This window comes from Rhineura floridana, chromosome 2, assembly GCF_030035675.1.
Source record: "Rhineura floridana isolate rRhiFlo1 chromosome 2, rRhiFlo1.hap2, whole genome shotgun sequence".
NCBI lineage: Eukaryota > Metazoa > Chordata > Lepidosauria > Squamata > Rhineuridae > Rhineura > Rhineura floridana.
In genome coordinates this window covers 106,989,357-107,017,234 of record NC_084481.1, presented here as the reverse complement: position 1 = coordinate 107,017,234, position 27,878 = coordinate 106,989,357, and the positions used below count along the sequence as shown (strand labels likewise).

The window sequence follows — 27,878 nt, the reverse complement described above, 5'->3', positions numbered from 1 at the left end:
AAAATATTTGGAAGAAACAAATCGCCAGGAACAGATGACATACCAATAGAGTTGCTACAAGTTACTGAGACTGAATCTGTCCCAATTTTGACAAAAATGTGTCAACAAATATGGAAAACTAAACAATGGCCCACAGACTGGAAGCGTTCAATATATATCCCAATTCCAAAGAAAGGGGATGCCAGGGAATGTAGTAATTATCGTTATTGCCTTAATATCCCATGCAAGTAAAGTAATCCCAAGATTCTACAACAAAGGCTCTTACCATATATGGAGTGAGAAATGCCAGATGTCCAAGCTGGATTTAGAAAAGGAAGAGATCATACTGCAACTTATGTTGGATAATGGAACGGACCAAAGAATTTCAGAAGGAAATCACCCTGTGCTTTATAGATTACAGATTGTGTAGATCATGAAAAACTATGGAAGGCTTTAAAAGAAATGGGGGTGCCACAGAATCTGATTGTCCTGATGCTCAACCTATACTCTAGACAAGAGGCTACTGTAAGGACAGAATATGGAGAAACCGATTGGTTCCCAAGCGGAAAGCGTGTGAAACGGGTGTATTTTATCACCCCATTTGTTTAATCTATATGCAGAACATATCATATGGACAGTGGGACTGGACCAAGATGAAGGAGGTGTGAAAATTGGAGGGAGAAATATCAATAATTTAAGATACCATACTACTAGCAGAAACCAGTAATGATTTGAAAACAGTGCTGTTGTAAGTTAGAGGAAAGCACAAAAACAGGACTACAGCTGAACATCAAGAAGACTGAAGTAGTGACAACAGAAGATTTATGTAACTTTAAAGTTGACAATGAGGACATTGAACTTGTCAAGGATTATCAATACCTTGGCACAGTCATTAACCAAAATGAAGACAATAGTCAAGAAACTAGTCGTAATCAACTTGAAGGCACATAACAACAACTTGGCCATGAAGCTCATCGGCCAGTCACTGTCTCTTAGGCTAACCTACTTCACAAGATTGTTGTGAGAATAACATGGAGAGATAGAGAACTACATATGCCATTGAGAACTCCTTGAAGGGAAGGTGGGATATAAATGTTGTACTAGTAGGAATTACACTTTATTTTGTTGGCATGTCTGTTATTTAAGTCATCAAAGACAGAGCTTTCAAAGGAAAGTTCAGCATGTCTGTATACCTATGAAAAACTTACTGGACATGTTCAGATGTAATGAGCAGCAAGGTTGATCTCTTTCTTCCCCCTTTTCACATGCCCAACTGCAGAGGAGACTTCCTAGTTTTTTAAGCCAGGGTTTTCCAGTTCAGGTGTTACAAGGAACTCTGGTATAAGAAACCAGGAAGTCTTCTCTGCAGTTGGATGTGTGAGATGAGGATGAAGGAAGCACTCAAGCTTATTACTCCAACAAGTTGTGGTGGTTGTTGGAAGTGGCCTTGTTATATCTGAACCAAGCCAAGCTGTCAATATTTGTAGACTGCTGGTGTAAAGCACTGCAAGCTGTTTGACCTTGTTCTGTGCTACACTCATGTTGAGTGCCGACCCCCCCGTTCCTTTATATATTGTCACATGTTACAAAGGTGTGTCCTTCCACATCCTCTAACAGAAACATTTGGCATGCTGCAGCGTCCCTCACTTCTCCTGGTTCTTAGTTGTCTCTCGACTTGTGGAGAATGAATGCAGAGTCCCTCAAGAGGGGGCACTACTTTTTTCAACTGTGGATCCCAACATCAAAGTGACCTTTCCTCCTGGTGTGACTGAGGAGACAAGGACAGTGAAGCTCCAGGTAAACCAAGAACCCTAACACTCCAGCAACAAATGGAAAGGTGTAAATATATTCAGAGGTTGGAGACTTTTTTTAAAAAGTTCTGTTCAGCACAGTTTAGATGCCTTAATGTTGTTCTGATGTTTTAAAGTCAAAAAGCCATCTCCTGAATGCATTTCTTAATCTCTAATTTGCTCTGTATAGTTGTGGCTCATAAGTTCTTGTCTTGGAACAGCCAACCCTGCAGGCTCGCTGTTCCATGTCTGATAGCATTTAGGTCCTTTTTGGGATGTGGGCTCAAGAGTAATTGTTGGGCCTGAATACCTTCAGTAATTCTGTACGTGCAGAATTTCCCATCAAACGCTTTTATTGGGAAAAAGTTTCTGGACACTTTCGGCAAAATCCTGAGAAAGTTGGCTTTTGTTTTTTAAAAACTAAGATTATGGTCCTTAGGTTTCAGAGACAAATGTAAAACTCATAGTATCTACAGACTGCCGGTGGCATGGAAGTTTTGTGTGCCTTATAGAATCATAGAATAGTAGAGTTGGAAGGGACCTATAAGGCCATCGAGTCCAACCCCCTGTGCAATGCAGGAATCCAAATCAAAGCATTCCCAACAGATGGCTGTCCAGCTGCCTCTTGAAGGCCTCCAGTGTCGGAGACCCCACTACCTCTCTAGGTAATTGGTTCCATTGTTGTATGGCTCTAACAGTTAGGAAGTTTTTCCTGATGTCCAGTCGAAATCTGGCTTCCTGCAACTTGAGCCCATTATTCCGTGTCCTGCACTCTGGGACGATCGAGAAGAGATCCCGGCCCTCCTCTATGTGACAACCTTTCATGTACTTGAAGAGTACTATCATATCTCCCCTCAGTCTTCTCTTCTCCAGGCTAAACACGCCCAGTTCTTTCAGTCTCTCCTCATAGGGCTTTGTTTCCAGTCCCCTGATCATCTTTGTTGCCCTCCTCTGAACCCGTTCCAGTTTGTCTGCATGACGTGCCTCCTGCAGGACCAGGTCCCAGGTACCCAGCCAGCTGTGACTAACTGCCATCACCTGTCCCTCTTGGGAGGGATACATAAGCCGGCTGGCTGAGGTGGCCTGGGAGACCCAGTGCCTGCAGGAAGAAGGAGAACATCGCCACCCAGGGAAGGAGAGCCTGCTGTTGCTGCTGCTGTTGGAACACCACCTCCACCACCCTTCCCAGTGGGACTGCTGCCTGGCAGATGTGCCTCCTGCAGGACCAGGTCCCAGGTACCCAGCCAGCTGTGACTAACTGCCATCACCTGTCCCTCTTGGGAGGGATACATAAGCCGGCTGGCTGAGGTGGCCTGGGAGACCCAGTGCCTGCAGGGAGAAGGAGAACATCGCCACCCAGGAAAGGAGAGCCTGCTGCTCTTGCTGCTGCTTTCTTTTTATTTATTTTATTTTATTTTTATTGTATTGTATTTTTATTTTATTATTTGTATTTTTATTTTTTATTGCTTTTAGGGAGTAGGCCTGCCTGTTGGCAAATAGAAGGGAGTGTGTTGTGTGTGTGTATGAATGTGTGAATGTGAAAGTGGGGGAATTATATTGATTTAGTTTAATGTAAATTAATTTATTTTAACTAATTACAGCTGTTACAGGGTACGGAGGCGGGTCTCCGGACAAAATTGTTAGGGTGGGTGACCTGTTGACTGGCAGATAGGGATAGAGGCATGTGCAAGCCAGGGAGGGAAGTGGGGGGCCAAGTTATAGGAAGTTTGGGCGGCAGGCGCTGGAAGGGTGCTATTGGCAGACCATGCCGGAATAGGGGAACACGGGATAGATGCATTATATCCATCCCATGTTCCGGGTCTGCTCAGAACCAGACGAAAACTGGGGGACGCAAGGTTCCTACCGACCTTCGACTGCTGTTATGTAATGCCAGGTCTGTGGCTCAGAAAACCTCACTCATTCATGATACGATCTTGGATGGGCGGGCAGACCTGGCATGCATTACGGAAACTTGGTTGGACGAAGCCTCTGCTCCCATTCTTGAGGCCATGTGTCCACCAGGTTTCCGTTATGCACAGCAGCCGAGGGTAGGAAGGCGGGGAGGGGGCGTGGCAGTCATCTACCGAGAGTCCTTCGTTTTTGCCAGACCTCCTCTCCATAGGACTCAATTTGTTGATTGTATGTACTGGAGGTTGGGCCCGAAGGGCAGTTTAGGTATCCTGCTGGTGTACCGCCCACCCCGCTGCACAGCAGACTCCCTGGCCGAGGTGCTGGAGGTGGTCTCGGCTGTACGGGCATTGTCCCCAGAATTGTTAGTGCTGGGTAACTTTAACGTGCATGCCGAGGCCACTCTCACTGGAGCCCCTCGGGATTTCCTGGAAACCATGGCTTCCTGGGAACTGCACCTTAGTAATACTGGGCCCACCCATGTAGCCGGTCATGCTCTCGACCTTGTATTTGTCCTGGGAGAGGAGAGAAGTGGTCTGAAGTTGGGAGTGGTTCATTCCACCCCTATGTCATGGTCAGATCACTACCTGGTAAACATGGACTTCTCGATGCCATGCCCCCTCCGCAGGGGTGAAGGACCTATTAGAATGGTCCGCCCCATGCGCCTGATGGATCCGGATGGATTCCTGACTGCGCTAGGGGAATTGGAACCTGCTGAAGGTCGCCTGGTCGAAACCCTGGTGAAGGAGTGGAATGATGGGATCACCAGGGCATTAGACCGGGTGGCTCCGAAACGTCCTCTCCCCCTGAATAGAACTCAACTAGCACCATGGTATACACCGCGGTTGCGTAGTTTGAGACAGGAGGTGAGACGACTAGAGCGCCGGTGGCTGAAATCTCGCTCCGAAGATGTCCGGACACAGGTTAGACCAGCAGTAGCTGCCTACCAAGTGGCAATAAAGGCAGGAAAGAAGGCTTTCTTTGCTGCCTCTATTGCGTCTGCGGAGTGCTGTCCCAGGAGGCTGTTCCAGGTGGTCCGAAGCCTGGTCGGTCCAGTTGCTCAGTAACCCTTGGAACAGTCAAAGGCCTCCTGTGATATATTAGCAAAGCACTTCGCTGACAAAATCGAACACTTACGGAGCTCGATCCCGTGCGCCGTGGATACAGTGGATGAACCAGAGTTGGCCAGTTGCATGCCGGTAAGTTGGGATTGGTTTCAGCTTCTCCCTTCTGAGGATGTGGACAAGGTGCTTTCATCTGTTAAGCCTACCACTTGTCTAACTGATCCTTGCCCATCGTGGCTCCTTATGAGCTGCAGAGAGAAATTGGGCGAGGGGATCAAGGCGGTGGTAAACACTTCCTTGAAAGAGGGTGTGATGCCATCAGCCTTCAAGGAGGCAATTGTAAAGCCCATCCTGAAGAAGCCCTCCTTGGATCCCCAAGTTTTCAATAACTTCTGCCCAATTTCGAACCTACCATTTTTGGGCAAGGTCATTGAGCGAGTGGTGGCCAACCAGTTGTCAACATACTTGGATGAAACGGATTACTTGGATCCATACCAATAGGGTTTCAGGACTGGTCACGGAACTGAAACAGCCTTGGTCGCTCTGGTAGATGATTTGATTAGATAGGGGAGAATTCACCTTTCTTGTCCTCCTCGATCTCTCAGCGGCTTTTGATACTGTCGACCACGGTATCCTTTTACATCGCCTGGAGGGATTGGGAATTGGAGGCACTGTATTACAGTGGTTCCGTTCCTTTCTCTCCGATAGGTACCAACAAGTAGCATTGGGGGAGGAGGTTTCAGACCCTTGGCCTCTCAATTGTGGTGTGCCACAGGGCTCTATCCTCTCTCCCATGCTATTTAATATTTATATGAAGCCGCTGGGTACAATCATCAGGAGATTTGGGCTGCAGTGTCACCAATATGCAGATGACACTCAGCTCTATCTTTCGTTTAAATCTTCACCAGTGTTGGCTGTGGAGACCTTGTCCAAGTGCCTGGAATCCGTGAGTGGATGGATGGGAACAAGCTGAAGCTGAACCCCGATAAGATCGAGGTGCTACTTGTGGGGGACAAAAGAAGGTTGGGAGATGTTGACCTGAAGTTCAATGGGGTGAGTTTACCCCTGAAGGACCAGGTCCGCAGCCTTGGGGTTGTACTTGACTCCAGGCTGTCCATGGAGGCTCAGATTTCGGCGGTGAGCTGGGCAGCCTGGTATCAACTACACCTCATACGAAGGCTGCAACCCTACCTTCCTGCTCATCAGCTCCCCCTGGTAGTACACGCCCTGGTCACCTCTCGTTTGGACTACTGTAATGCGTTCTACGTGGGGTTACCCTTGAAAACGGTCCGGAAATTACAACTTATACAAAATGCGGCGGCTCGACTACTTCCGAATAGTCGCCGCCGGGATCACATCACACCAGTGTTGTTCGATCTACACTGGCTTCCAGTTGTTTTCCGGGCCCAATTCAAGGTGTTGGTATTAACCTTTAAATCCCTATACGGTCTCGGCCCAGTTTATCTTACGGAGCGCCTTCAACGCCACCAATTATGCCGCCCGACAAGATCAGCCACTCAAGGCCTTCTCTCAATCCCGCCGACAAAAACAGCTAGATTGGCGGGTACAAGAGAGAGGGCATTCTCAGGGGCGGCCCCCACTCTCTGGAACTCCCTCCCACAAGATCTCCGGCACGCCTCTTCCCTAAATGTATTCCGTAAAGCCTTAAAGACCTGGCTCTTTCAACAGGCCTTTGGGATCTCCGGGGAGGGTTAATTACTGTGACTGAAATGCCTCCTACCCTGTTTTAATATTGTTGCTGCTGTATTATTCTCATACTGTTTTTTATTGTATTATTGTATTTTATCTCATTGTGTTTTAACTGTTTTGTACGTCGCCTAGAGTGGCCTTTGGCCAGATAGGCGACACAGAAATTAAATTTATTGTTATTATTTATTATCCTTCTTGAAGTGCGGAGACCAGAACTGGACGCAGTATTCAAGATGAGGCCTAACCAGTGCTGAATAGAGGGGAACTAGTACTTCATGTGATTTGGAAACTAGACTTCTGTTAATGCAGCCTAATATAGCATTTGCCTTTTTTGCAGCCACATCACACTGTTGGCTCAGTGTTGGCCTTGTATGACTGCATACTCTTAACTTTTTTATTGTTTTATTCATTAGCACATTTTACAAAATACATCAAAATCATAACTATAATACATAGTATATACATTACAATGACTACATGTCCTTTCTTCATGAGCTCCATCCCCTTCCTGCATACTCTTCCATCTTTTCCCTGTCCCCCATCCTCAGAAATAACATTATACTTTTATCTGCTGTCACTTATCCATCCTCTTCTTACCACCATACCTTCATATGGCAAAAAAACCACAACCCAAACATCCACATTCTACAAAAGCGAAAAGGTTCAGAGTAACGCATGCGAACTGAAACCATGTGTACAAAAATGGATTTGTGCATATTTTATAGATTAAACGTTTTCATGTTCCCTTTTTTTAAAAAAAAGGATCCTGGGGTTTGTTGTTAAAAGACTAAATGGTGTTCAAAACAATCAGAACTAGAAAAATTGCATAAACTTGTTATAACTTTGTTTTAATTTGTATTTAATTTAAATTTATTAGAATAATACTTAGGAGCCAAACACGGCCACCTCTTGCCATCTAGAAGATCTTGATAATCTTGCCCAGCCAGAGAGGCTTCTGGGCTAATATCTGCCTGTGTTTAGATTGAGGGTGAAGAACCTATGGCCCTCTAGATGTTTCTGACTACCAGTCCCATCACCCCTGCCTATTGGCCATGCTGGCTGGGACTAATGGGAGCTAGAATCCAAGACTGAGAGGACTGCAGATTCTCTGACTTAAATTATTGAGACAGGCTTGAGGACCAGTACCGTTTGGCCCTTTGTCCAAATCAATAAAGGTGGTCCCTTTTAGAGATAAAACTATTAACACCAATGGTTGGAATCTAAAAGAGCTTTCCCAGTATCACTTCTGGCTGCAGCCCCCCCACATTGTGTCAGATCCCTCTTTGGTGGGTCCCTTCACTTTCAGAGCCATCTTCAAGGGGTTGAGTATTGCTGTGGGAAGGGGAGACCTGAAAAGTCTATTGCTTGTGTAGGAAGCCCACACGCTACCTGATGGATCCTTTTTTTAAAAAAAAAAATGTTCAGGTGCTGCCTGTATCTGCAGAGGAGCTACAGGAGATCACTGATGATCCTGAAACTCTTGCTAGCCCCCTTCTCTGCCTCTCCCAGAATTCCAATGTCGACTTCCTTCAGCCTGTAAAAATTCAGCTCCCGCTGCCTCCAGGAATCACAGGTCAGTTTGATCTAGAAATTCCACAACAGAGGTTTTTAATGGAACTATAATACTTCCTTAGAATTACTACACCTGAATTTCACAGGAGAATTAAACGTGCAGAATATCGGTACAACTAAATGCACTTTTGAGTTGGAACAGTTAATCTTTTGAGGAAATTGAGTTGTGCAAGTATAATTGCACTATAGCACTGAACTGCAAAGAACTCAGTGTTTACATTTGGTCATATTGCCCCAATCATTTCACAGTTTCACATGTCCTATTGATAATGGGAGCAAAACCTCATCCATCCTGATTATGAACTGAAAATAGTTAATCCTTGAGGTTTACAGAGAACATCTTTTCATTGGTTCACAGGTCTTACCTTGGATCGCTCCAGGGTCCATCTGTTGCACAGTGACTGGAATGCTCAGCATTGGAATGACATCACCAATCAGGTGGTGCTGGAGTTCACCCACCTCTACGCTTTGTTTGAAGTCACGCACTTCTCCTGGTGAGTTGGCCTGAGAGCATAATCCATCTCTTTCTCTGAGTCCCAGTTTGTACATCTCCTGAGCCAGCAATCCAAGGGGAAGAAGAGTGTTGTATTTGAGTTGCATCTTGTGGAAAGATCAGGCTCTATTTTCCATGTGTATTCAAGAATGAGATTCCTGATATTCCTTTTCCTAAATCATTGATATTGGGGTCGGGAAGGTCTGTTTTCTGAATCTTTGATGCACTTTTCCTTTGACATAGTGCACTTGTAGATGTCCATATTTTTTTCTGGCGTAAAGAAACAGAATTATACAGTTATGCCACTCATATTTGCAGATATATGCATTCGCAAGCTAAAGAGGCAAACCAATTAAAATTGTTTTGCAAATGCCTACTCTTTCCCAGGTACTGGTTATGGTGCACCACCAAGACGTATATTGGTGGCTTTGCCAAATATGTTTATAAAAGGCTGCGCTTGTACCAGGTGAACTTCATAGCTCTACAGAGGAAGAAAGATCCTGAACAAGTCTTGCTGCAGTGTGTCCCAAAGCACAAGGTAAAGTGTTTACTGTCCTGGTTTTGTGTGAGTACATACACATGCGGTAGTGCACAACAGTTTGTGTCCTGCAAGGAAAGACATGTCCCTGGTTGCCACTGGAAATGCAGTTCCAGACCTGTGACCTGCCATACGAAACACAACCTTCTAGTCAATAGGAGGATCAATAAGCCTCTTGGTGTTGCTCTTTGTCTGGATTGAAAAACATGAGCACTATAAATACCTGGCAGGCCACGATAAATGGCTGGTGGACTGTGTTCAGCTGAGTGGGCCTCAAGCTGTGCAGGGCTGGAACAGGAGCACAATCTATATAATCCATGAAAGCTAGAGAGAGATTTCTGACTTTGAAGGGGGGAACCAGCTGGTTGTGAATAGAGACTGCTCCTGGTTCCTACATGGGGTTGGTTTTGTGCGTTAATTTACAGCAGGTTTTAGCAGAAGTAAAGAGTAGCAAGCATGGTGGGGGGGAAAACATACACTGAGGCAATCTCTGATTTGCTGCAACATGGTGCATATATGAACAAACTCAGCTTTGGTGTCCTTTTTGGCAGGAGCCCTCATAGTAAGGGTTACGGAAGCAAAGCAAATAGCAAGAACAGCTGGGGTGGTGTGAAGCTACCCTTGCAACCCTGGTGACGCTGTGGCTGCCACTAGCAAGAGAGAGCAGGGTGGCAGCAAGGGCAGGGCTGCATCAATGCACCAGTGGAGCCAATCTGGGACTCTTGCCAGTACGCCCACCCAGCCCTGATCTTGCCGCTTGCCTGCCTCATGCTGTCATAGAAAGCACAAGTGACCTGGAGCACCACCAGCTGCTCCTGCTTTTAGGAGGCTTCTTCCTCGGAAACCTGAATCCTCCCATTGAAACCACTCGGGGTAATAACATGAACTGGCACTGTGAACCCCACAAAATCTGTTTAACCCTTCTTGGAATGTCTTGTAGGTTGATCCTGTTTTGAAAAGGCTCCATGACAGATACCGAGGGCCTGAGCCATCGGACATGGTGGAGATGTTTGAAGGGGAGCAGTTCTTTGCAGCCTTTGAACAAGGCATCAGCGTTGAAGCAGGTAAAGTGCAGGGGAGCCTGCTTGTATAAATGCCCCTGAGCAACAAATGGACTTGGCTCTTGCCTGCCAAATCAGGGCTTCTGAAAGGCGGCTTTTCAGGGATCAAAAGTGGTAGTGCAGCCACAAGCTGTGTACTAAGTCAGCCTTATAAATAAGCCCACAGCAGTTACCAGCCTGCACTTTTTTTTTACGAGCCTGCTAAAAGACTAAGAGTAGAAACACACTCACTGTTCTGCTGGTTCCAGTGCATCTTCTTCTCTCTTTTTCTCGTCTTCTGAAAACAAGGGTAATCAAACCCAGTCCCCTTTTATTGTAAAACCTGGTGGGATCAACTTGACTGTTGTTTTTTTAAACTCAGCTTCAGAAAGATTTTTCAACTATTTGGCAGATCAACCCATTCCCCCTCCAGGTGTGGCTAATGGAAACGCTTTGTTTTGGCGACTAGTGTGTTTCCAACCTAATAGTAGTGCCTTTTAGTTTTTGTGCCGGCCACTGAAGAGGGGAAGCTGCCCCCTTCACAGGTAGCATTGAAATACAGGCTACTAACTGCTTAGAAGACTTCTCTTTTTTTAAGTGCCTTCTACCAAGTGGACTGATGGGGGAGGAACGGAAGGAGGGAATGATGCAACCCCCATAGGCCAGACCACTGCATTTCCATGCAGGTTGTGGAAGAAGAGACTTTTTTTCCTGTGCATGTAGCACAGAAACCAAGTGGACTAGCCCCTTCTGGCTTTATATACAAAGCTGTCTTAAGACTACACAATTTTTCTGGCCATTGCATGGTGAAAGGGGGCTGCAGTGAAGGCAGTAATGTCTGCACAGTATCAGATGTGAAGTTCTTCTGTGCTGGGCTATAGTGGATGAGGGGAACTACCCAAAACTAGGTGGGGGAATCATTCACCAGTGGAGTCTAGTCAGTGAGGACAACTTTCATGCCAAAGACCATCTATCAGTGGGCTCCTACTGGGAGGAAAGGTGGGATATAAATCAAATAAATAAATGATGTTCACAAAAATGCATTTATTTCATCAGTGCCGTTGTATAAATCTATGGTGTTGGCCGCATTTGGAATATCTGATTGACTTACCTCAAAAAGGATATTTTAGAACTAGAAAAGGTGCAGAAAAGGGCAACCAGAATTATCAGTGGGATGGAGCAACTCCCCTATGAGGAAAGGCTGCAGCATTGGGGGCTTTTTACTTTAGAGGAGAGGCATGTAAGAGACTACATGATGGAAGTGTATAAAATTATGCATGGCATGGAGAAAGTGGATAGAGAAACGTTCTTCACCCTCTCTCATGACACTACAACTCATGGACATCCAATGAAGCTGAACGTTGGAAGATTCAGGATAGACAAAAGAACACACTTCTTCACACAGAGCATAGTTAAACTATGGAATATGCTTCCGTAAGAGGCCACCAATTTGGATGGCTTTAAAAGAGGATTAGACAAATTCATGGTGGATAAGGCTGTCAGTGGCTACTGGCCATGATGGCTGTACTCTGCCGTTACAGTCAGATGCAGTGTTCTCCTGAAAACCAGTCGGCAGGTGGGGAGAGTGCTCTTGCACTCAGATCCTGCTTGCAGGCTTCCCTTGGTCATCTGGTTGGCTGCTGTGTGAGAACAGGATGCTGGATTAAATGGGCCACTGGCCTGATCCAGAAGGCTCTTCTTATGTTCTTCTGTCTTATTTTGGCTGACTAATGATTTAGATTGGAGTGGTGAACTGGATCTGGTCAGTGGGCCAAATCCTTATCTCCCCCACAGGCCAATTTTGACAGGTGCGTGAGATCAATATTCCAGTCATAATGATGCCTAATGATTGACACCTGCCAAAGTTCAAAGGTCACTATAACCACTGATCAGCTGGTCATCAGTTACAGCAGCTTCCTTTTGAAGACCCTTGATTTGGCTTAGCCTTCTCCAGCCTGATGTGCTCCGATGTTGTTGGACTCTCATCAGCCCCAGTCAGCATGACTAGTGGTCAGAGATGATGGGCACTGTAGTCCCGACAAAATCTGGAGAGTACTAGGATTGAAAAGACTGGTTTAGATTATCATCTAACACTGGGCTGCTGTTGTCTGACCCTGCTAATGGGACTGTGATGCAACACATCCTGCATCTGTCTTTCCTACCTGCGTATTTTAAGATAACGGATAGTAGAAACTTGTTGGTATCCAATAACTGAGACTTGCTCTCGCCCAGGTGGCCATCTCCCTACTGTTCTTGTGCAGTCTGTTTACCAAACCCTGTCTACTGCCAAAACATGTAAATGTGGCACAACAGTCTGACTGGAGGTGGTGAAGAACCAGGGATTTCAAGATCTTACATTCAGAAAAGTAATAATAGGCTGTTGTCACTGACTATGTGGATGAAGCTGCCTTATACTGTCAAATGATTGTCCAATATACTGCAGTGTTACAATCTTCAGCTGGCAGTTGATTTTCCGGGGTCTTAACCGTTTCCCAGCAAAGTTCTCTTCTCCCCACCCCTTTTAGTCTTTACAGTGCTATGGTTTAATGCACACTGTTACTTTATGTACGTTGTCTCCAACTTAGACCGCCCAGACTGCACTGATGGAAGGATTTCATTCAACTTTTTTTCTCACTTGAAAAATGTGAAGGAAGTCTTCATCACCTCTGAAGTAGACAGAAAAAGCAAATCTGTAAAAGGGCAGGTATGTTGGTTTCCCCTCCTAGCCCTCATCAAAGTGTCCCATGATATATAAATCTTTAACAGGTAGCTTAATAAACGGATGCATTCCTTCATATTAATAAATTTATTTTTCTTCACTGTAGTTTTTCCCTAATCATTCAACAATCTGTAAACAGGGTTATTTATCTTCTCAGAATCCATGGGCAACATCCAAGAGATACACGTGCATAAATCCTACTAAAATAAATTAGAGTTAATTGGTTCAGTCACACTACTCCTCTGGGTTGTACTTATCTGTATGTGGAAAAGTATAGAATCTGGCACCTAAGCCAGAGTCTCATTTTTTAATGCAAAAGTTGTGGAGATACATTTCAAAATGTGCAGGCAGTATTTGCAAAAGGTTTCAATGCTTGAGGAGGCCTTTCTTCAGGATACCTAGATATGCCAAAATACTTTCACTTGCCCAAACATCAAACTTCTGTAAAACCTCAAATCTTTGTTCCAGAATAAGCCATGCAGATTTCGCTAGCTGTATTTTCCAGGAAAGCTCTTCCGAGCAAGTTGGCAGATCATACATTTTAGTACATCTTTTTATTATTTTATTTATTAGATTTATATCCCAGCCTTCCTCCCAGTAGGAGCCCAGGGCAGCAAATGAAAGCACGAAAAACCCTAAAACATCATAAAAATGGACTTTAAAATATATTACAATAAAATATCCTTAAACCATATTTAAACAAAACATCTTTAAAAACATCTTTAAAAAAAAAAAAGGTTAAAAATATATTAAAAAGCACAGATGCAGACTGGGATAAGGTCTCTACTTAAAAAGGCTAGTTGAAAGAGCAAGGTCTTCAGTAGGTGCTGAAAAGATAACACAGATGGCACCTGTCTAATATTTAAGGGGAGGGAATTCCAAAGGGTAGGTGCCACTACACTAAAGGTTTGCTTTCTATGTTGTGCGGAATGGACCTCCTTATAAGATGGTATCTGCAGGAGGCCCTCACCTGCAGAGCGTAGTAATTGACGGGGTATATGAGGGGTATTTCAGATATCCTGGTCCCAATCTGTATAGGGCTTTATACACTAAAACCAGAACCCTGAACTTAGCCCAATAGCCAGTGCAATTCTTTCAGCAGCAGGGTAAGATGTTGGCGATACCCTGGCCCAGTAAGCGGTCTCACTGCTGCATTTTGCACCAGCTGCAGCTTCCGGATCAACCTCAAGGGCAGCCCCATATAGAGCACATTGTAGTAATCCAGCCTGGAGATTATCACTGCATGGACAGTAATCAGGCTATTCCGGTTCAGAAACGGCCACTGCTGTCTTACCAGCCAAACCTAGTAAAAGACACTCGTAGCCACTGAGGTCACCTGGGCCTCTAGTAACAAAGATGGATCTAGGAGCACCCCCAGACTACAAAACTGCTCTTTCAGAGGGAATACAACCCCATTCAAAGCAGGCAACTGACAAATTATCCGAACACGGGAGCCAGCAACCCACAGCGCCTCCATCTTGCTAAGATTCAGAGTCAGATTATTGGCCCTCCTCCAAGTCCAGACAGTGGTCCATGGCTTGCACAGCCTCTCTCGATTCAGATGTTACAGAGAAATAGAGCTGGATATCATCAGCATACTGCTGACATCTCACCCCAGATCTCCTGATGACCACTCCCAAAGGCTTCATATAGATGTTAACCACCATGGGGGACAAGATGATACTGCAGCACCCCACAGCACAACTGCCAGGGGGCTGAAACACAATTGCCCAATGCTACTCTCTGAAAACGACCCTGGAGATAGGATTGGAACCACTGTAAAACAGCTCCTGATACCATCTCACGAAGTCATCTCTGAATGATACCATGGTCAATGGTATCAAAAGCCGCCAAGAGATCACGTAAGAATAACAGGGTTGCACTCCCCTGTCCTTCTGATAATGGTCAGGGCAACCAAGGCCAATTCAGTCCCATAACCAAGCCTGAACCCAGATTGGAATGGGTCAAGATAATCTGTTTCATCCAAGACTACTTGAAATTGTTGCGCCACAACGCTCTCAATCACCTTCCCTAAAAAGGGGGTATTTGTGACCGGGCGATAGTTATCACAAACCAATGGGTCAAGGGTGGACTTTTTGTAACTTGTTCTAAGATCATAGGTGTACGTTACATATATGTATGTATGTACTGCCTTCAAGTCGATTCTGACTTATGTTGACCCTATGAATAGGGTTTTCATGAGGCTGAGAGGCAGTGACTGGCTCAAGGTCACCTAGTGCACTTCATGGCTGTCTGGGGATTCGAACGCTGGTCTCCCAGGTCGTAATCCAGTACCTTAACCACTACACCACACTGGCTCATATAGTTGCATAATTTTCTGCATGGATAGAATCGTGGGCTTTTCTGGAATACAAATCCGTGGCTTTGGTGAGCCAGAGCAGAGGGAAGGAAAGAATATGCCAGCCCTGGCTTACTGACTGAGGAGAACATAGGATGACTCCTTTGTAATCCGTAAGGGGTGTAGTTTTGCACTGCCTGCAGCATGTACGACTATCTGCTTGTTGGACAGAAGTCGTGGGTGTGCTCTTGGTGCAATGAGCTCCTGGCTGTCCAGGAACGACTTCATTTCCTTGAGGCCAAGGTGGCTGACCTGGAAAAGCTGAGAGAGGCAGAGAGGTGTGTGGATGAAGTCTTCAGGGACACTTATAGCTGTGTCCCACTCCAAGGATGATAGCTCTCCTGCTATCATGGAGAATGATAGTCTCGGGGAAGGAGAGCATCCAGCCGAGGAAGAGGGAAACAATCCCTTAGAAGGGACCCATTCTTTGGGAGATGAGCAGCTATCCTCTCGTGCCGAGGATATATCTCCGGGGGGTGGAGGAATCCTTGTAGTGGGCGATTCGATCATTAGGAACATAGACAGTGGGGTGTGTGATGGGCATGCAGACCGCAAGGTGATTTGCCTGCCTGGTGTGAAGGTTGCAGATATTGTCCGTCGTTTAGATAGTTTGGTAGACAGTGCTGGGGAGGAGTCAGTGGTTGTGGTGCACGTTGGCACCAGTGACATGGGGAAATGCAGCCATGAGGTCCTGGAAGCAAAATTTAGGTTGCTAGGTAGGATGCTGAAAGCCAGGACCTCCAAGGTGGCTTTCTCTGAAATGCTACCGGTTCCATGGGCAGGACCAGCCAGACAGGCACAGCTTTGTAGTCTCAATGCTCGGATGAGATGATGGTGTCGGGAGGAGGGGTTTGGATTTGTTAGGCACTGGGGAACATTTTGGGACAAGCTGGGCCTGTACAAAAGGGACAGGATCCACTTGAACCAGAATGGAACCAGACTGCTGGTACTTAAAATTAAAAAGGTGGCAGAGCAGCTTTTAAACTGACTGAGGGGGGAAACCCGACAGGAGCCGAGGAAGGTCCGGTTTGGAATAAACCTCCCCCCTGGGATAAAGACCAAAGAAATGATGAAATTTTAAAAGGGGTAGGCCTAGAAGTAGGCATTGTGAGAGCAGGGGCACAGGATATCAATTCAGAAGGGCAAAATTACCACAGGCCAAACCAAAAGTGCCAAAGATACTTGAGACACTGCTTACAAGTGTCTGTATGCTAGGAGTCTCCGAACCAAGGTGGGAGAACTGGAGTGCTTGGTCTTAGAGAAGAGCATTGATATAGTGAGCATAACGGAGACCTGGTGGAATGGAGAAAACCAGTGGGATATGGTTATCCCTGGATATCAACTATATCGGAAGGACAGGGAAGGACGTATTGGTGGCGGAGTCGCTCTATACGTGAAAGAAGGCATTGAATCCAGCAAGCTCGAAACCCCAAAAGAGGCGGACTCCTCCACAGAATCATTGTGGGTGGTGATACCATGCCCCAGGAGGGATTTAATACTGGGAACAATCTATCATCCCCCTGGATCAAAATGTTCAGGGAGACCTTGAGATGAGATATGAAATTGAGGAAGCATCCAAACTAGGAAATGTGGTAGTAATGGGTGACTTCAACTACCCGGACATAGACTGGCCGCATATGTGTGTTCCAGTCAGTCATGACAAAGAAGCAAAATTTCTAGATATTCTAAATGACTATGCCCCAGACCGGTTGGTCATGGAACCGACCAGAGGGACGGCAACCCTGGACTTAATCCTCAGTGGGGACCGGGACCTTGTGCGAGATGTAAGTGTTGTTGAACCGATTGGGAGCAGTGACCATAGTGCTATTAAATTAAACATACATGTAAATGGCCAATTGCCAAGAAAATCCAACACAGTCACATTTGACTTCAAAAGAGGAAATGTCACAAAAATGAGGGGATTGGTAAAAAGAAAGCTGAAAAACAAAATACAGAGGGTCACATCACTTGAAAATGCTTGGAAGTTGTTTAAAAAACTATATTAGAAGCTCAACTGGAGTGCATACCGCAGATCAGAAAAGATACCGCCAGGGCCAAGAAGATGCCAGCATGGTTAACGAGCAAAGTCAAGGAAGCTCTTAGAGGCAAAAAGTCTTCCTTCAGAAAATGGAACTCTTGTCCAGATGAAGAAAATAAAAAGGAACACAAACTCTGGCAAAAGAAATGCAAGAAAACAATAAGGGATGCCAAAAAAGAATTTGAGGAGTACATTGCCAAAAACATAAAAACCAACAACAAAAAAGTCTTTAAATACATTCAAAGCAGGAGACCATCTAGGAAGGGGATTGGACTCTTGGATGATAAGGGAGTCAAAGGTGTACTAAAGAACGATAAGGAGATTGCGGAGAAGCTAAATGAATTTTTTTCATCTGTCTTCACAGTGGAAGATATAGAGCAGATCCCTGAACCTGAACTAACATTTGCAGGAAGGGATTCTGAGGAACAGAAAAATAGTGGTAACGAGAGGAAGCTCTAGGCTTAATAGACAATATAAAAACTGACAAATCACCGGGCCCGGATGGCATCCACCCGAGAGTTCTCAAAGAACTCAAATGGGAAATTGCTGATCTGCTAACTAAAATATGTAACTTGTCCCTCGGGTCCTCCTCAGTGCCTGAGGACTGGAAAGTGGCAAATGTAACGCCAATCTTCAAAAAGGGATCATGGGGGGATCCCGGAAATTACAGGCCAGTTAGCTTAACTTCTGTCCCTGGAAAACTGGTAGAAAGTATTATTAAAGCTAGATTAACTAAACACATAGAAGAACAAGCCTTGCTGAAGCAGAGCTTCTGCAAGGGATAGTCCTGTCTCAGTAACCTATTAGAATTCTTTGAGAGTGTCAATAAGCATATAGATAGAGGTGATCCAGTGGACATAGTGTACTTAGACTTTCAAAAAGCTTTTGACAAGGTACCTCACCAAAGACTTCTGAGGAAGCTTAGCAGTCATAGAATAAGAGGAGAGGTCCTCTTGTGGATAAGGAATTGGTTAAGAAGCAGAAAGCAGAGAGTAGGAATAAATGGACAGTTCTCCCAATGGAGGGCTGTGGAAAGTGGAGTCCCTCAAGGATCGGTATTGGGGCCTGTACTTTTCAACTTGTTCATTAATGACCTAGAATTAGGAGTGAGCAGTGAAGTGGCCAAGTTTGCTGACGACACTAAATTGTTCAGGGTTGTTAAAACAAACAGGGATTGTGAAGAGCTCCAAAAAGACCTCTCCAAACTGAGTGAATGGGTGGAAAAATGGCAAATGCAATTCAATATAAACAAGTGTAAAATTATGCATCTTGGAGCAAAAAATCTGAATTTCGCATATACGCTCATGGGGTCTGAACTGGCGGTGACTGACCAGGAGAGAGGCCTCGGGGTTGTAGTGGACAGCACGATGAAAACGTCGACCCAGTGTGTGGTAGCTGTGAAAAAGGTAAATTCTATGCTAGGGATAATTAGGAAAGGTATTGAAAATAAAACAGCTGATATCATAATGCCATTGTATTAATCTATGGTGCGGCTGCATTTGGAATACTGTGTACAGTTCTGGTCGCCTCCTCTCAAAAAGGATATTATAGAGTTGGAAAAGGTTCAGAAGAGGGCAACCAGAATGATCAAGGGGATGGAGCGACTCCCTTACAAGGAAAGGTTGCAGCATATGGGGCTTTTTAGTTTAGTGAAAAGGCGGGTCAGAGGAGACATGATAGAAGTGTATAAAATTATGCATGGCATTGAGAAAGTGGATAGAGAAAAGTTCTTCTCCCTCTCTCATAATACTAGAACTCGTGGACGTTCAAAGAAGCTGAATGTTGGAAGATTCAGGACAGACAAAAGGAAGTACTTCTTTACTCAGTGCATAGTTAAACTATGGAATTTGCTCCCTCAAGATGCAGTAATGGCTACCAGCTTGGATGGCTTTAAAAGAAGATTAGACAAATTCATGGAGGACAGGGCTATCAATGGCTACTAGCCATGATGGCTGTGCTCTGCCACCCTAGTCAGAGGCAGCATGCTTCTGAAAACCAGTTGCCGGAAGCCTCAGGAGGGGAGAGTGTTCTTGCACTCGGGTCCTGCTTGCAGGCTTCCCTCAGGCACCTGGTTGGCCACTGTGAGAACAGGATGCTGGACTAAATGGGCCACTGGCCTGATCCAGCAGGCTCTTCTTATGTTCTTAACTATTTCTTCACACAGCAAATAGTTAAATTATGGAATTTGCTCCCACAAGAGGCAGTAATGGCCACCAACTTGGATTGCTTTAGAAGAAGATTAGACAAATTTGTGGAGGACAGGGCTATCAATGGCTACTAGCCGTGATGGCTGTGCTCTGCTACCCTAGTCAGAGGCAGCATGCTTCTGAAAACCAGTTGCGGGAAGCCTCAGGAGGGGAGAGTGTTCTTGCACTCGGGTCCTGCTTGCAGGCTTCCCCCAGGCACCTGGTTGGCCACTGTGAGAACAGGATGCTGGACTAGATGGGCCACTGGCCTGATCCAGCAGGCTCTTCTTATGTTCTTAGTTAGTGCCCTTCACATGCATGGATATGCTAGCACAAACAAGGTGAAGTGTTAGAGCTTGTGATGTACTGTTGCTTGTATCTAGAGTGTGGACTACGTAATAAGCCTTTGAAGGAATAGCATCTGGGATGACCGGCGGGGGGGTTAAGAGACAGAAAATTAACACTCAGCCAAATTGGTTGTTATTTATCTGTACATGTCTTGTGGTGTTTTTCTCCCCCAAGGTTTCCTTTTACCGAGGTGCTGTTCCAGAGAACGTGCCTGAAGAGATTACCAAGAGGAGGAAAGGCCCCAATTCCCATTGGCTGGCCACTTTGCCTATCAGGCTGCCTGTAAGTTGCTAAACACAAGTTGCCTAAACACTAGGGATAGGAGTTGTTGCTAAAAGGCAGAGCATCTGCTTTGCATGCAGAAGGTCTCAGGTTCAATCCATGTCCTCTCCAGGTGGGCTGGAGAGATTCCTTTCTGAAATCTTGGAGAACTGCTGCCACTCAGTGTGAGCTAGATGGACCAATGGTCTTCTCTCATTGTAAGGCAGCTTCTGTGTTCTAAGTGGAGAGAGAGCTGTGGTAAGTAGGACTGCCATATTCTGTTTCCTGGCCCTGCTTGTGAGGTTTTTACCATTATGAATGCCAGAAAGCAAACACTGGCTTGCATCCAAAGGTGTCTTACACTTTCACCCGCACAAGGCAACCCCCTCCAATTCTGCTAACTTTCCCTTTCCCACTAGATCCCCACTCCCACCATGCCCTGCTGTTCCAGAAGGGGGTGCATGGGGGTGGGAGGAACAGCTGTATGATCAGAGTTCTCGTATTAGTCTGGATCCAGTCCTGCATATCTGCTTAGTCTCTGGATATCAGTCTGCTATTGAAGCCACGGGGGAAAAAGACCATGTAATGAGCACATTAGGACTGTTGCCTTTCTTGCTGGAGTAAAATGCATTTGGCAATGTGGCAGAACAGGACAAAGAGCTTTTGCCAAATCATTCAGCAGGGAAAGTGAGAAATTCCTTTCTATCTTTTTTTTAAAAAAAAAATAGGACGAGTACAGGGCTGTATTGGGAGCTAGATAATTGTATTCCATTATATTGGTACATTTGTACCCCTCTAGCATCCCCAGCCAATAGTATGTAGAACTGTTTTTCTAGAGTTGTGTTATAGTTCAGTGGTAGCTTCTAGATTGTACGAGTAGGGCCTTGCTTTACCGCACTTCGCTAATGCAGCAGTCTCAATTAGACGCAATTAAACGAAAGTTCCACTCATACGGTGCTTGTTCCGCTTTTACGGCGGTTTTTGGGCGTCACACACCATTCTATTCAATGACTTCCACTTTTCAATGTTTTGCTTTTCGGTGGGGGTCCAGAACGTAACCCACCATATGAGTGGGGCCCTACTGTACGGCCTTTGTATTTACCTACAGTACTGGTACGTGGCAAGACACAGCACAGAAAGGTTTAGTCTTGGACATACACTCATATTTCCTGATGCCTGTTCCTTGTTGGCCACTCAGTATAACGCTGTCTACCAGGCTGTACATCTAAATCCCCTACTAAAGGTTCAGTTTGCATCATTGACTCCTGTAACCCAGCCTTCAATTCTTTTTGTTTTATAGCACAGCAGGGAAAATGCTGGACATCAGCAAGAGTATTTCCACATTCACACCGTACATTTATTCCACTATTATCACACTTTAAATAGTCATGTCTTCTTCCAAAGAATCCTGGGAAGGGTAGTTTGTGAAGGGTGGTGAGAGTTGTTAGGAGACCCCCTATTCCTCTCGCAGAGCCACAATTCTCAAAGTGATTTAACAGCTAATCCCTCTTTCCTAGGAATTGTAGCTCTGTGAGGGGAATAGAGATCTCCTAGCAACTCTCAGTACCAGAAACTACAATTCCCAGGACTCTTTAGGTGAAGCCATGACTATTTAAAGTGGAATAAATGTATGGTATGAATGTGGTCTATGTCTGTGTGACAAAGACAAACCCACATGATTAGTTCACTACCAGTATTGCATACATACTATATATACATACTCATTCACTGAAATCATTTGCATACCTCTGTAACTGTAATGATTTGGGGTTGTATCCAATGCTAGTTGTATGCAAAGTCGACCCATTGAAATTAATGACCATGACTAACTTGGGTCTAATTTCAGTGGGTCTATTCTGAGTAAACACCTCTAGGATGCACACCTTGACGTGGTGAGGGTTTGAGAGTGTTGAAGAAGCTAAGAGCAATGCCGTCAGGAGTCTAGACCAAGAGGCTAGACTCCTAGCAGGGGCACCCAAGGCGGAATGGTCAAAGCTGAGACACCAGACTAACGTGCATCCAAACTCAGAGGAAGGCAATGGTGAACCACCTCTGAATACCTCTTAGCACAAAAAACCTATGAACAGAGTATCCAAAATGCAACACGAGATAGTGCTGGAAGATGAGACCCCCAGGTCAGATGGCACTCAGTGAGCTACTGGGGAAGAACAATGGGCGAGCAGCACTGTGATTAATGAAAGCCGAAAGGAAGCCCAGAGGCTGATGTGCACAGATGTGAAAGGAGAGTCCGGAGTTGTACAACGTACACAATAGGAACATGGAATGTGAGAAGCATGAACCAGGGAAAGTTAGAAATTGTCAAGCAAGAAACGGACCACACCAGCAGTGCAGTACTTGGCATAAGTGAATTAAACTGGATGGGAATGGTACATTTTCAATTGGGCAACTACAAAATATTTTATTCAGGAAATGAGAAATTAAGAAGAAGCAGGGGGTTGCTTTAATAGTGAGAAGTGATGTAGCAAAAGCAATTTAGAGCTATAACTCAAGGTCTGAGTGATATCAATGAGATTAAACAGGAAACCTATTAACATAACCATCATCCAAGTCTACGTTCCAATGGCAAACACAGAAGAAGAGGAATTTGAGAGATTTTACGTAGAAGTACAGTAAGAAATTGATCACACACCAAAAAAAGATGTTTTGATAATCATGGGGGACTGGAATGCACAATTAGGGAACAGAGAAGAACTACAAATTGTGGGGAAATGGGGCTTAGGAGACAGAAATGAAGCAGGAGAATGTTGAATTCTGTGAAGCCAATAATTTTTTGAGCAACCAAACAGAAGACTACATGTGGACATCACCAAATGGTCAATATAGGAATCAAATTGATTATATAATTGGTAGCAAAAGATGAAATTCCATACTTCCTGCAAAAACAAAGCCAAGAGCAGACTGCGGTGCAGATCATGAACTGGTAATATCGAAAATCAGAGTAAAGCTAAAGAAGAAGAACAAAGCAATCATAATACCAAAATTCAATTTTAATAACATCCCAGAAGCATATAAAGACCAAATAAGGAACAGATTTGAGGCTTTAAACTTAGTTGATAGAGAACCAGAAGAACTATGGACTGAAGTCAGAGACATTATCAGGGAAGAATGCAAAAAGACAACAATACCTCTAGTTAAAAAGAGAGAAAGGCCTCAATGGATGACTGAAGAAATTCTTAAAATGGTTAAAGAAAAGGAAAAGGAGACAGAAACATGCTCAGAACCCTAATAACAACTAGTACGTAGGGACAAAGAGAACTATTACAATAATTATTGTATAGAAATAGGACATCAAAAAGGTAGAACAAGAGCCTTATTCCAAAAGATTAGAGAAATTAAAGGGAAATTTAAACCAAGAGTAGGAATGTTGAATAATCAACAGGGGAAGGCACTGACTGACTGAGATGAAACAAAAGGAAGTTTGAAGCAATACACTGCAGAACTATATAAATGAAATGCAAAGATGACATTCATTCACAGAGGAACCATATGATGAAGAACCAGAAATTTTAGAATGTGAGGTGAAAGCTACTGTTAAAATACTTGGAAGAAACAAATCACCAGGAACAGATGTCATACCAATAGAGTTGCTACAAGCTACTGAGAATGAATCTGTCCCAATTTTGACAAAAATGTGTCGTCAGATATGGAAACTAAACAATGGCCCACAAACTGGAAGCATTCAATATATATCCCAATTCCAAAAAAAAAAGGAATCCCAGGGAATGCAGTAATTATCGAACAATTGCCTTAATATCCCACTCAAGTAAAGTAATACTCAAGATTCTACAACAAAGGCTCCTACCATATATGGAGCGAGAAATGCTAGATGTCCAACCTGGATTTAGAAAAGGAAGAGGTTCCAGAGATCATATAGCAAACATATGTTAGATAATCAAAAGGACCAAGGGATTTTAGAAGAAAATCACCCTGTGCATTATAAATTACAGATTGTGTAGATCATGAAAAATTATGGAATGCTTTAAAAGAAATGGGGGTGCCACAGTATCTGATTGTCCTGATGCACAACCTGTACTCTGGACAAGAGGCTACTATAAGGACAGAATATGGAGAAACCAATTGGTTCCCAATAGGAAGGACTATGAGACGGGTGTACTTTATCACCCTATTTGTTTAATCTATACGCTGAACATATCATACAGAAAGCGGGATTAGACCAAGATGAAGGAGGTGTGAAAACTAGAGGAATATCAATAATTTAAGATATACAGATGATACCATACTACCAGCAGAAACCAGTAATGATTTGAAATGAATGCTGATGAAAGTTAGAGGAAAGCACAAAAGCAAGACTGCAGCTGAACATCAAGAAGACTAAAGTAATGACAACAGAAGATTTATGTAACTTTAAAGTTGACAAAGAGGACACTGAACCTGTTGAGGATTATCAGTACCTTGGCACAGTCATTCTCCATAATGGAGACAATAGTCAAGAAATTAGAAGAAGGCTAGGACTGAGGAGGGCAGCTATCAGAAAACACATAGAAAAGGTCCTCAAATGCAAAGATGTATCACTGATCACTAAAGTCAGGATCATTCAGACCATGGTATTCCTGATCTCTATGTATGTATGTGAAAATTGGACAGTGAGAAAAGCGGATAAGAGAAAAATCCACTCATTTGAAATGTAGTGTTGGAGGAGAGCTTTGCACATACCATGGACTGTGAAAAAGACAAGTAATTGGGAATGAAAACAAATTAAACCAGAACTATCATTAGAAGCTAAAATGATGAAACAGGTTATCATACTTTGGGCACATAATGAGAAGACATGATTCACTAGAAAAGACAAGAATGGTGGGAAAAACAGAAGGGAGTAGAAAAAGAGGTAGACCAAACAAGCGATGGATTGATTCCATAAAGGAAGCCACAGACCTGAACAGGGTGGTTTATAACAGATGCTATTGGAGGTTGCTGATTCATGGGGTTGCCATAAGTCGTAATCGACTTGAAGGCACATAACGGCAACAATTCTGAGTAAAGTTTAGGTGGATATGCAACCCTTTGTCTCCAGGGATATATTATTTAAGTAAATACATTTTTAAAATGAGAAATATTTCCCATCTCTTCCCCACCTAAATCCACTTGATAATGCTACTGGAGGCCGGAGGGTATATCGGAGGAGATGTAGAATTATTTTTTATAGATTAAGATAAGATAAGCAGGGAGGGAGGATGCCTATGCAGATTCTTAATGTAATGGTAGGGGGTGGCAAACCTGTGGCTTTCCAGATAGTGTGGAATTACAACTCCCATCAGCCCCAGCCAGCATGGCCAACGCCTAGTGAAGATGGGAGTTGTAGTTCAGCAACATCTGGAGGGCCACAAGCTCCCCATTTCTGCCATATTTTTGCCACCCTGGGCTCTTACTGGGAGGAAGGGCGGGATATAAACCAAATAATAAATAAATAAAATATATGGCTTAGGCACACTTACGTAGTAGTCAAGTCCCATTGAATTACTGTCCAATTGCAAAACAACTGCTGAGCGTTCGGAGAGCTGTGGGAGAGCACATTATGCAGTCTCTGAAGAACTAACAGGTTGGTAATGAAGAGAGGAAAGAATGATTACTATTTTCCTCTTTCCAGAATTGGAACAGCAAGGGAGAGATTAAGACTGCGGTCTTTTGCAGCTGTACCTGGACACAAGTCTTGCTGAACTCGGGGAGGAACCCCCACATGTATAGGACTGGAAGAGCTAGGAGTGATTCTACGTATCATTAGTGCTATGCCGTATCCATAATGCATTCCAAATCATTTACAGTACAATCCTACGCACATCTACTTGGTGGGGCTTGCTTCAGACTTTGGTAAGACTTGCTTCCAGGTTAAGTGTACATAGGACTGCAATCTTAATCTCTCCCTTGTGGTTCTTAGGGCAAAAGTATCCAAAACACAGAAAGCTGCAAGAGTTTTTTCCATGAGTCACAATGCCATATAGAAGGTAACAGTCACTCACTTGGCAGGAAAGTTGGCAGTCAATAGTTTTCTTAATAACATTAAGGCTTCAATCCTGCATATGCTTATCTGGGGGTAGTTTTGAGCTGACCTGTGCTGTAAATCTGGGACTCTGAAGTCTTGCACTTTTATGTAATGTGGTCATACCATGAGTAAAAGACAGATTTTTTTTTTCTTCTGTTCTGCCAGAAATTGAAATCCCAGGAGAATGATCAGCCTCCAACCCAAAATTGCTTTTCTCTCCCCCCTCTGAATTTGGGGAACGCTGAAACTGGCTACTTAACACAAGCCAATCTACTTGTCATTGCTGGGCGCATTGGAGCTGATTGGCAAACTATTGGCTTAAACCTGGGGTTCTCTTATCAGGAGATAGAGCGGATACGATACAACAACAGGTGAGAGAGGAAGCTAGTAATTAATAGAGGGAGTGTGACAGAGGTTGCATCCACACCACCCATTGCATTGTTAGTGCTATAGCCATGAGGTTGGAACTTTCTGCTGCCTTCTTCCTCCCAATCCCAGGCCTGCTTGTTCAGGGACTGAACACCGTCGAGCATCAAGGTTTCCACAGGTAACTCAGACTAGGTGTCTCCCTCCCCCCACAAAAAAAAACAACCCTGGGAACTGTTGCTCTGTGAGCAGTAAACTACAAGGCTTTGGGGGAAGGGAGTGTTTTAAGATTTTATGCTAAATAATCCCAGTTTATACAATAGCCCAATTATTGTGTCTGAAGTTTGCCTCCCCCAATAGCAAATTCAGGGGGTGAGTGCTGATGGGGTTTAGCCAAAATGGGGCCACTCAGAAACAAGAGAAAAGGATTGGCAAGTTTGGGATAACCCTGAGTTGCAGAAGTACCAGAATTTTTTTTTTAAATTAAGTATGCAAAAATACCTCCAAAGCTTAATGATGGAGGAAGCTCTATAGCCTCAAAATATTGAGTGTCACTTGAAAAAGAAAAATGAAGCACTGATTCTTTTTTTGTGGGGGGGGAGTAGAATAATCTGCTTGAGCTCCTTACAGTATATAACATGAGTGAGAAACTCCAGATGTTGCTGGTCTTCAACTCTCCTCAGCTCCAGGCAGTGTGGCCAATGGTCAGGGATGATGGGAGTTAGTCTAGCAACATCTGGAAGACACCAGCTTCCCCACCCCGGCCTAGCTTATTGTGTCTGGGAGGGAGGGCATGACTGGCTGGCACCCTGAACAAGAGCACTTCTCCTAGCAAGTAAGGAAAAACTGCAAACTGTTACAGGTCTTATATGCATGCAAGTATTTCTTTGCTTTTTTTTTTTTTTTTGCAGAAGTTTGATTGGGTCCACCCCAAAACTCTGTGAACAGCTGGAAAAAATACAGGATTTGCAAAATATTTGGGTGGCTGGTAATAGCTGTGTGGAGGCAAAGAGTGAAAAAAATGAGGAACTATAAGTATTATTCAGTGCAAAATTCATAACCACAGTTGCTGTGGGTTTCCATGGCCTCTTCCCCCCCCAACCCACCCACCCATGAGTATAAGGACTGGAACTTATTTTTAACGCGCATGTGATTTCTCAGATGCTGCTAGATTAGGCATAAGAAACAATGCCAGCATTGTTGTTGCCATGTCATGAGAATGATTTCCCTGTTTTGAGAAGGCCATTGGTGGGCTTCAGGAGAACCTGTGTTGCTGCTTAATCTGAAACTTATTTTTGCAACTGTTGCTAATGAAACACATCCTATGGTCTTATTGTTATTTGCTTCGTGTTTTTAAAACCATTGTAAGCTGTCTAGAGCAAACAAAACAGCATACTATAAATGTTTAAAGTAAATAAGGCTTACCAGTGATGGGTGTGTGACGCTACTCTGCTTTCCCCCCATATATATCCATATATAATTTTTTTC

The 27,878-nt window shown here is 44.2% G+C and overlaps 1 protein-coding gene across 10 annotated transcripts in view; it reads left to right on the top strand.

Annotated features, from left to right (window-relative positions):
• The window catches only part of PIDD1 (p53-induced death domain protein 1), a 51,991-nt gene that overhangs the window by 18,686 nt on the left and 5,427 nt on the right, over positions 1 to 27,878 (top strand). For 5 of the 10 annotated variants that reach the window (XM_061610045.1, XM_061610037.1, XM_061610036.1 and 2 more), the window contains 8 exons: positions 1,597 to 1,776; positions 7,877 to 8,024; positions 8,382 to 8,517; positions 8,904 to 9,054; positions 9,995 to 10,118; positions 12,680 to 12,798; positions 19,919 to 20,026; positions 26,190 to 26,395. In XM_061610045.1, coding sequence (XP_061466029.1) covers positions 1,597 to 1,776; positions 7,877 to 8,024; positions 8,382 to 8,517; positions 8,904 to 9,054; positions 9,995 to 10,118; positions 12,680 to 12,798; positions 19,919 to 20,026; positions 26,190 to 26,395 — 1,172 coding nt within the window. Of the gene's footprint in view, positions 1 to 1,596; positions 1,777 to 7,876; positions 8,025 to 8,381; positions 8,518 to 8,903; positions 9,055 to 9,994; positions 10,119 to 12,679; positions 12,799 to 19,918; positions 20,027 to 20,138; positions 20,258 to 26,189; positions 26,396 to 26,522; positions 26,572 to 27,301; positions 27,868 to 27,878 lie in introns of those variants that run through there. The other 5 variants (XM_061610042.1, XM_061610039.1, XM_061610040.1 and 2 more) reach the window with 5 other exon arrangements.